The following is a 9126-nucleotide window of genomic DNA, read 5'->3' as shown; positions in this document are numbered from 1 at the left end:
CCTCAGCACAACCCAGCTTCCAGCTCCGTCATTCTGCTCCCATTCACCTCTTGGGGAAGACAGAGGGATGTGTGTGTGCTTCAGGGTGAATGTAGAAGAGACCGGAGGCTCTGCTGATGCCCTCTGCCCGAGAGAGCCATCTCTCTGCCTCTGAAGTGGTTTTACCATAACCCCATGGTTGGTTGCTTCTCCTATAACTGCGTTTCACCATCCACCAGCCTGGCCAGGGCCTGTTTCCCTGGGTCTGGCAGCCTGCTGCACTCCTGTCAAAGCCCTGGAATGCATGGGGCAGGAGAGCCCAGCATCACAGCCAGGACCTGCACAAAGGTGTCAGCTCATAAGGTGGCAGTCATGCTGTCTGCTGGCCTCTGCCTGTTGCTGCCTTGGGGCTGTGGAGATACTGGTGAGTCTCAGAGGTGGCTGAATCCTTCCTGCACTTTCCCCTCCAGAGCCAGGCATGGACAGTGAAGGAACATAGGAAGCTGCTGGGATCCCCACCATCTCCAGCCTGGAAGCAGCCACGTGAGAAGACACAGCCATCCCTCCCTGTAGTAAGGAACTTGTACAATACTCCTAGTGTATATTCTGTATATAGAGTTGGTGTGTGTCCGTGTGATAGCTCTGCGGTGACTGTGTGGACCAAAGCACTAATGTATAGTAGAAAACATGAGTTTAAAAAACCCCAAATGAAGCCAAGCTGTGTCCTGGGCTTGAGTCTTGGTGGATCTGGTTGGTTGGGAATGGGGATTCTCTGCAGAGGGCTGTGGAGTCGGTCGTCCTTGGCTCGGTGGTTCCTCAGTCACTGTTAGATGATGTCAGGGGCTCTGGGTCAGCACAGGGGCTCCTGTCCCTTTCACAGACATCTCCATAGGGTTCACTACACCCAACCCTGCAGAGGGCATCTCAGCCCTCACCCATCCGTCTGCCCGACTCATGGCAGGGCCAAGGCATCAGTAAAGCAAATGCTGTGTAGTTTCCATCTTGTAATGCTCACCTTCCTGCCACCTCGTAGCCATTCCCCCCCAGCCCAAGCATCCTCCTTCAGGTGTGATTGCTCTTCATGATGTGTTTTTAGCTTTGCATTCCTCCCAGGGAGGTCAAACTCTTTCATAGAATCACAGAATGAATCAGGGAATGGTCTGTGTTGGAAAGGACCTTAAAGTTCATCGGGCAGGGACACTTTCCACTAGAGCAGGTTGCTCCAAGCCCCTGTGTCCAACCTGGCCTTGAACACTGCCAGGGATGGGGCAGCCACAGCTTCTCTGGGCACCCTGTGCCAGCGCCTCAGCACCCTCACAGGGAAGAGCTTCTGCCTAAGATCCAACCTGAACTTCCTCTGTTCCAGTTTGAACCCATCACCCCTTGTCCAATCCCTGCAGTCCCTGATGAAGAGTCCCTTTGACATGGCCTTGGCCAAGAACCTCCCTCAAAGCAGTAAGGAGCATGAGCTTCCTGATTGCCACCTGTTCCTTATCCAACAGCAAAGCCCAGGAGCACCTCAACCGTAACACCTTTATTTGTGAGCACGACCTCCCAAGCCCTGTGGAGGAATTCGGGTTCCCCCCGGCAGGAAGCACCACGATACAGAAAGGCCCACCACCCTGCCTGGGACAGTCACAGCGGATGCTCAGCTGATGGAAGGTCTAGGGATCACCAGTTGTGTGCCACCAGCCTCCTTCCACAGCAGCAGGATGCTCCTGAGCCCACAGAGCCCTCCTGCTGCCAACAGCCAAGTCATTCATGGTGCGGAATAGGAGTATCTTGTTCATGGTCCAGGACAGGAGCATCCTTGTTCCCAAGAGCTCCTGTCCCATCTCCCATGTGGCAACTGCTCGTGGTTTTGCTGTCTGCACAGTGGAGGTGACAGGACATTGGGCTGCCTCCAGCAGTGATGGAATACAGATGGGATTCCCACTGGGACAGAGCCTCTGTCACCCCCATATCCCTTCCTGCTCCTCGCTCAGCACCAGGGGCAAGGCCAGGGGCTTCCTGCCCAGCCATGGCAGGGATGTGGAGGTGCTGGCGAGGCTTCAGGCAGTGCGAAGTCACCGGGATGAGGTGGAGCCTTAGGGAACAGCCCCCAGGGACTCATCATAGAACGCCCTGAGCCCCCGGGGGTGCTGCAGCGAGAGGCTCTTGCCCACCACCTCCTGCCAGAAGTTGTGCCTCAGCCACCCATAGACCAGGCTGTGCAGGAAGCCCTGCAGGGAGGTGCTCAGGGCCTGCAAGAGAGGAGCCAGTGCTGCAAACCCATCACCTCCATGCTTTTGCTCCCATGGGATCAGCCTGTGGGAGTGCCCAGGCTGGGGGACACCGGCACACAGGCAGTGGCTTCTTGCCACTCACACGTCTGATGGGGACACAGGTCCCAGCTCTGGAGGCCAGGAAATGGGTTGTACTTACTGTGGCAATGTAGAGGGCAAAGACGGAGGTAGGTTTGATGCTGGTGAAGGAGAGGAGGGTGAGGAGGAAGGCTGCGGTGGAAGACAAAAGGATGTTCCTTGGTCTGCTTCACCCGGAGTTTCCCTCTCCAAGTGGCAAATGCCCTTCCCCTGTCACAGCCCATTTCCTATGGGCTCTACACAGGGCAAGCACACAATGGGATGTTAACAATACGTTCCCCAGGGACGTGGGGAACTCACTGCCACAGGTTTCTGTAAGGCTGAACGCATAAATGGGCCTCAAAGAGATGAGATACCCCTAAAATCAGGTCCATCAGATTCCACCCTCCAGCTCAGGAAATGCGCTGGAAAACCTGTCACTGTCACAACAGGGTGGGATAAAGAAACTGTTGGCTGGGCTCTCACTCTGTCTGTGCAGCCAGAGGGTCCTACAGACACCTGGAGGCCTTGCACTAAACCTCTTGTCTTGGCCGTGGGAGCTGTCTCAGTGCAGGAATGCAGGCACTGGAGTGGGAGCTGTGGCACACTTCCACCCAGACTCACCTGGAGCCCAGCAGAGCAGGAAAACCAGCTGGAAGTAGTGGGAGACTCTGCTGATGCTGCGGGTGCTCCTGCCCGCAAAGCTGTCCCTCTCCAGTGTCAGCAGCGGCTCCGCGGCGTCCCTCCGGCACCGGCGCTGCACCCTGTGGTACAGGAGCTGGATAGAGGGGAACAGGGTCAGTCGGGATGTGCTGGAAGCTGTGGAAGGACCTCAGTGCACCCAAATGCACTCCACTGCATCCCACTGCACGCCCGGCTCACCGTGCAGCAGCTGAGCACCAGCAGCAGGTACAAGAAGAAGATGATTTTCCCCTCCAGGCCCACGTCCTTCCTGCTGACATACTGGGAGGCAATGGGGAACCAGTGGGGCCATGGGCCCGACAGCTCCTTCCACAGGAGCAGGGCTGAGCTGTGCCATCAGCACCAGGGCACTGCTGGAGGTGGGAGTTGCACCTCTACCCGAGCAGGGATTTTCCTTCCATGTCCTTCTGGCAGCATCCCATTGGACCTGCTGTCTTCCCGGTGTTCTTCTGAGCCCACCCACCCTTGGCAGTGCTGGGCAGCCGGATGGGGAATGGGAATGGTGGGAGTAATGGGCATGCAGTAGTGCTCACCTCATAGCAGATATCCTGGGCACGGTGGATGAGGAGCAGGCAGCTGAAAGGACAGAGGATGCTGGTGGTGGTCCCCTAATCCCCATCCCAAAGCCTTCACTATGCAGAGCTGTCCCTTGTGTGCCTTGCAGGGGCTGCAGCACACCCACGCCCACGGGGGTCACCCAGCAGCACACCTGGAGCAGTAGAGGCTGTAGGTCTCGTGGGAGCCGTTGCCCCTCCACGGCACGATGGGCTCGAGGTGTCTCGGTGCGATGTCAGTGACTGACGTACCGCGGGCAATGAGCTGCCCCAGGAGCGTCAGCGCCGGCACCAGCCTTGCAGGAGAAGCCGAGGGGAGGTGAGCACATCCGTACCGTCCCATCCCGTCCTGTGCCACCCCATCCCGAGGCTGGAGGGCTGGTGCTGTGCCACAGCCCTGCTGGGGGTGCAGAGGGCCCCAGGGCACGTACCAGGCCAGGATGTAGGGCAGCTCCTGCAACACGCGCTCCAGGCACCCGCTTCCCTCCTGCGGGGAGGAGACCACCGGGGGCTGTGGGTCCTGCAGCAGCTCCAGCTCCAGGATGTGGGGTGCTGGGAACCCGCTTCCCTTCCACATTCCGCAGGGAAAGGGGCTGTCCTGGACCCCCCTCGGCTCCCCGGGTTCAAACAGGGCCGCAGTGGCTGTGCTTGGGAAGGGAAGGGGACACTGACCTGCAGGGCTGCACCGTGCCGGGCTCTCCAGCCATGCACCATGCGGTAGGACTCAAATGCGTAGACAACCACCATCAGGAATGAGATCGCATAGAACATCTGGGACAGGAGAGGGAGGGGGAGAAGATGAGGAGAGGAAAGAGGAAGAGGAGAATTGGCCCCTGCATTGCCCAGCACCCCAAAGGCACCTTCCCCTTCCCTCCCCATGCTCTGCACTCTGGCATCCTGCTGCCTTTGTGCCAGGAGCAGCAGCACAGGAGCAGCTCCCCAGTACCTGCAGCCCCAAGAGCAAATGGGCTCGTGCTGTCCTTGTGCCCACCCTGGGGATGGGGACCGGTGGCCTCTCTGGCTGGTGGCTTTATCACGAGGTGGAGCATTGACCACCCGGGTCCATGCCTGTGCCGGGCTCCAGTGGCATAAACCGGGCTCTGCCCCCATCTGCAGGCCTGAAACCACTGTGATGGTCACCCTGTGCACTAAGCAGCTGGGGAGGGGACAAGAGGGATGCAGCACTCCCCTCACTTGGGCTGGGCATAGACACATCTCCACTTGGAAGTGACAGAGGGAACAAGGGCTATTGCTCATTAGCAGAAATCCCCAGCCTTGGACTTCCCTGGGGACAGTCCAGCCTGCAGACGGGTCGTGTAAGTGGGGGTTTCCATCCTCCGCTATGAGCTCACTCCTTACCGTGGCCAGCATCCATCCATAGGGGCAGGCAGCATAGGCTGGGATGAAGAGAGGTGCTGGGAGCACCTGGATGGTGGCTGTGCCCAGCACTGAGGCGGCTGCCAGGAGATCTGCCAGGGCGAGGAGGCAAAGGGGACGAAGCTGGGGACAGGGGACAACAGACAGCGTTAGTCCTGGCTGGAGGCATCACCCCAGCTCTGAAGAGCGGCCATGGCCATGGCCATGTCTCTCCCCAGGCTGGCACTGGCTGTATGTGGGGAGCTGGGTGCTGGGCATCATCCTGCACCCCCTGCTCCCCCCCCTGTCCCACCAGGCATTAACCCAGCAGCAGTGTATGTCCCTGGGGTTCAGCTGAGGCCAAACCCCATCCCTGGGAGCAGTGGGACTCGCCTGGATGTGGCAGCATCACCTCCGCCAGGAAGTGACAGCGAGAACGGATCCACTGCCCAGGAGGCTGGAAGAGATAGGGCTGGTAGTGAGTGTCACATCAGGGCAGAGATGATGGTGCCCGGTGTGGTGGCCTCCCAGTGGGAAAGGGGCAGGATAAAGAAAGAGAGGGAAAGGGAAAAGGGAAAGGGAGGAGGAAAGAGGTAGAAGGAAGAGGGGAAAGGGAAGAGCGGGAGGCAGCAGCACCCACCTCAGCAGCGAGGCTGGCAGGTAGATGCATGTCAGCAGAAAGACCTGAAGGAGAGATTGAGATGAGCTCCAGCCCCAGTGTCCTGTGGCAGGGTCACAGCGGGAGCACCAGGCACAGGACACGGAGCCCCAGCACCCTTGAGCATCCCTGGGTGAAGCAGCATCAAGAAGCTGGTGCCTCCGCTTCACCATAGAGAGGGCAGAGCCGAGGCAGAGGTGACTTCCCCCGGGGCTGGAGCCCTTTGCTGGTGGTGAGTGGAGGGTCCATCAGCTGGTTCCTTGCCTGCTGCATGCTGCTGCTGCAGGGACAGGCCCCTCGGTGATGGCTGCGTGGGGCATTTCCTGCTGCTTCCTTCGGAGCTGCCCCCACTGCAGCACCCGGGTTTCCATCACCTGGGGCTTGGGAGAGACTGGAAACCACATCCTGCTCTGGGCTGCACTGGCGACAGCGTGGGGCTGCCAGGGAGGAACCGGTGGGACTGGAAGAGCTGGAGCTCCCAGAGCCTGTGAGTCAGGCACAAACAGCGGAGCAGCACCCAGGATGGATACATGGAAGGGTTTGGGTTGGAAGGGACCGTAAAGCTCATCCAGTTCCAACCCCTGCCATGGGCAGGGACACCTTCCACTGGAGCAGGTTGCTCCAAGCCCCTGTGTCCAACCTGGCCTTGAACACTGCCAGGGATGGGGCAGCCACAGCTTCTCTGGGAACCCTGTGCCAGTGCCTCAGCATCCCCATAGGGAAGAGCTTCTGCCTAAGATCCAAACTGAACTTCCCCTGTTTCAGTTTGAACCCATTACCCCTTGTCCTATCACCACAGTCCCTAATGAAGAGTCCCTCCCCAGCATCCCTATAGGCCCCCTTCAGATACTGGAAGGCTGCTATGAGGTCTCCACGCAGCCTTCTCTTCTCCAGGCTGAACAGCCCCAACTTTCTCAGCCTATCTTCATATGGGAGGTGCTCCAGTCCCCTGATCATCCTCGTGGCCCCCTCTGCACTTGTTCCAACAGATCCATGTCCTTTTTATGTTGAGCACACCAGAACTGCACACAATACTTCAAGTTGGGTCTCCCCAGAGTGTAGCAGAGGGGCAGAATCCCCTCCCTGACCCTACACTCTGGGGGGATCAAACATACACTGAATCTGGGTCATGGGGAGCTTCTCCTCACCCAACACCCCCAGTCCTTCTCCTCAGGCTCTATCCAGTCTCCCCCAGCCTGTGTCTGTACCTGCAATTGCTCCCACCCAGGGGCAGTGCTGAAGCCTCAGCGAGCACAAACCTGCAAAGCCCTGCCCAAGAGACTCGGATCCCTTTGCCTGCAGCCACGGGCACTTTCCGCAGCACCCCACGGTGCCGACCCCCATCCCCGGTGACAGCAAATCCCCTTTGGCCGGGAATGGTGGCCGCAGCAGCGGGCAGCGGCTTTCCCCGCTTCCTGCACAGGGCTCCCCGCAGGATCTACCTGGGTATCCGAGAGGGCCGACGGCTGCTCCTCCTCCTTGGCCATGGGCTGCAGCTGGGCACCAAGAGCCCTCTGTGCCACGGGACGCAGCGCGGGCAGAGGCGGCAGTGCCGCCAGCGCAGCCCCGGTGCCCCCAGCTCAGCTCCGCCGCCGCTCCCCGCCCGCAGGGCTCCAGCTCCGCCGTAGGAACCTGCCCAGCCGGAGCTGCCGCGGGAAGCCCCGAGCGCAGGGCGGGCTCAGGGGGCCGGCACCGAGCGTGGCTCTTGTGCACCCCCTGCGCCTCCTGCTGCGAGACAGCGTGAGCACGGACCGGCACCCCCGCTGCTGGTGCTGCTGCTGCTGCTGCTGGTGCTGCTGGTGGTGCTGGTGCTGCTGGTGCTGCTGGTGCTGGTGCTGCTGCTGCTGGTGGTGCTGCTGGTGGTGCTGCTGCTGGTGGTGCTGGTGGTGCTGCTGCTGGTGCTGGTGCTGCTGCTGGTGCTGGTGGTGCTGCTGGTGGTGCTGCTGCTGGTGGTGCTGGTGGTGCTGCTGGTGGTGCTGCTGCTGCTGCTGCTGGTGGTGCTGCTGGTGGTGCTGCTGCTGGTGGTGCTGGTGGTGCTGGTGCTGCTGCTGCTGCTGGTGCTGCTGGTGCTGGTGCTGCTGGTGCTGCTACTGCTGTTGCCGCCGCAGGGGAAACTGAGGCACGGTGAAAGTCCCCGCGGCACACAGAAAGCTGGGCAAGGTGAGCCCCAGGCAGTGCTGGGACCACAGGCCATGCCAGTGCCACGATGCCAGGGTGCTGTGCGAGGGATGCTCTGCAGCACCAGGGTGGGCAGAAGGGATGGGGTGACGGGAGGGTTCTGCAGGGTGCAGCCCCAACATGGCCCCACTGGCTGCTCGCAGCAGGAGGCCCAAACTTGCACAAACAGCTCATCAAACCCTTTCGGAGGGAGAGGGAAGGTCAGCAGACAGTGTGTGCTGGGCTGCACCCCCAGACTGTGAGCAGCAGCTCAGGGAGGAGATTCTCCCCTATGCTGTGCTCCAAGGAGACCTTAAAGCAGCTCCTGTCTAAAGGGGCTACAGGAAACCTGGAGAGGGGCTATGGACAAGGGCCTGTAGGGACAGGACAAGGGGAATGGCTTTAACCTGCCAGAGGGGAGACTGAGATGAGCTCTCAGGCAGAAGCTCTTCCCTGTGAGGGTGCTGAGGCGCTGGCACAGGGTGCCCAGAGAAGCTGTGGCTGCCCCATCCCTGGCAGTGTTCAAGGCCAGGTTGGACACAGGGGCTTGGAGCAACCTGCTCCAGTGCAGCAGGCTCCAGGGACCAGACAGAACAACAACTGCTGGAACAGCACTGAGGGGGGAGAGGACTCATTCTGCTCAGCAGCTCCAGCCTCCCAGGCAGCACCAGGAGCTGATAAACCACTCTGGTTGTCAACTCAGTTCCAGGACTCCGGAGAGGCCTGGGGATTGTTAACACAAGACTCAGTGCTGGTTCCCAAAGGCATTCCCAGTCCTCTGGGCCTGGGAATTGTGCTTTAAGAGCCAACCTTTAATCATAAACCAAAGCAGGTGCATGGGAACACAACTCCAGCAAGGTTTTGCCTACACAAATGGGAAAGGTCTGGAAGCACAGCTGGAACAGGTGCTTTCCAGGCCAGCACCCAACATCTCGGGAAGCAAAATATCCTCCCTAGGATGAAGAGACCATTTAAATCCCAGCACAAACACTTCCCGATGGGCACTGCTCCAGGCAGTGCAGCCAGCACAGCTCTTCTGGCCCGGCTGAGATGCTTCTGCCCATCGTGGATAGCTTCGTGCCAACAGGCAGCACCGGACACGCAACAGCTGCTGGGCTGGTTCTGCTGCTCCTGACCTTGCTTACCCTCATGCACAAAGCGCTGGCACCCAGCCCCACACCTCAGAGCAGCTCACTGCAGCACAACCACTGTGCTCAGAGAAACCTGCCCTGCTGCCTGCACAGAACCTCTCCCACCTGCAGAGCCCACCTGAGCTCCAGTGCTGTCCTCCGGACACATGGACCTGTCCTGGTGTGTCATGTCTCAGAGTCAGCTCCCATTCCAGGGGAGCAAGTCCTGGCAGTGCTGAGGGATGACG

At 60.0% G+C, this 9126-nt stretch overlaps 1 protein-coding gene across 1 annotated transcript; it reads right to left on the bottom strand.

Annotated features, from left to right (window-relative positions):
- Positions 1-1952: 1952 nt before the first annotated feature.
- On the bottom strand, positions 1953-7110 carry LOC133220197 (uncharacterized). The gene is made up of 11 exons (XM_061368116.1): positions 7034-7110; positions 5574-5617; positions 4937-5077; positions 4250-4348; positions 4009-4064; positions 3733-3873; positions 3557-3599; positions 3204-3284; positions 2946-3099; positions 2404-2474; positions 1953-2222 (listed from the first exon to the last, which is right to left on the bottom strand). Exons 2-11 carry the CDS (start codon positions 5601-5603, stop codon positions 2067-2069), a joined length of 972 nt encoding a protein of 323 aa, XP_061224100.1. The 5' UTR covers positions 5604-5617; positions 7034-7110; the 3' UTR covers positions 1953-2066.
- Between the last annotated feature and the right edge of the window lie 2016 nt (positions 7111-9126).

The sequence above is a fragment of the Neopsephotus bourkii genome, unplaced genomic scaffold (assembly GCF_033783945.1).
Source record: "Neopsephotus bourkii isolate Nb327-2 ecotype Australia unplaced genomic scaffold, CSIRO-AGI_Nbou_v1 NB_1423, whole genome shotgun sequence".
Classification (NCBI taxonomy): Eukaryota; Metazoa; Chordata; class Aves; order Psittaciformes; family Psittacidae; genus Neopsephotus; species Neopsephotus bourkii.
Note: the sequence above shows the minus strand (reverse complement) of the source record. Positions and strands in the feature narration are given on the sequence as shown.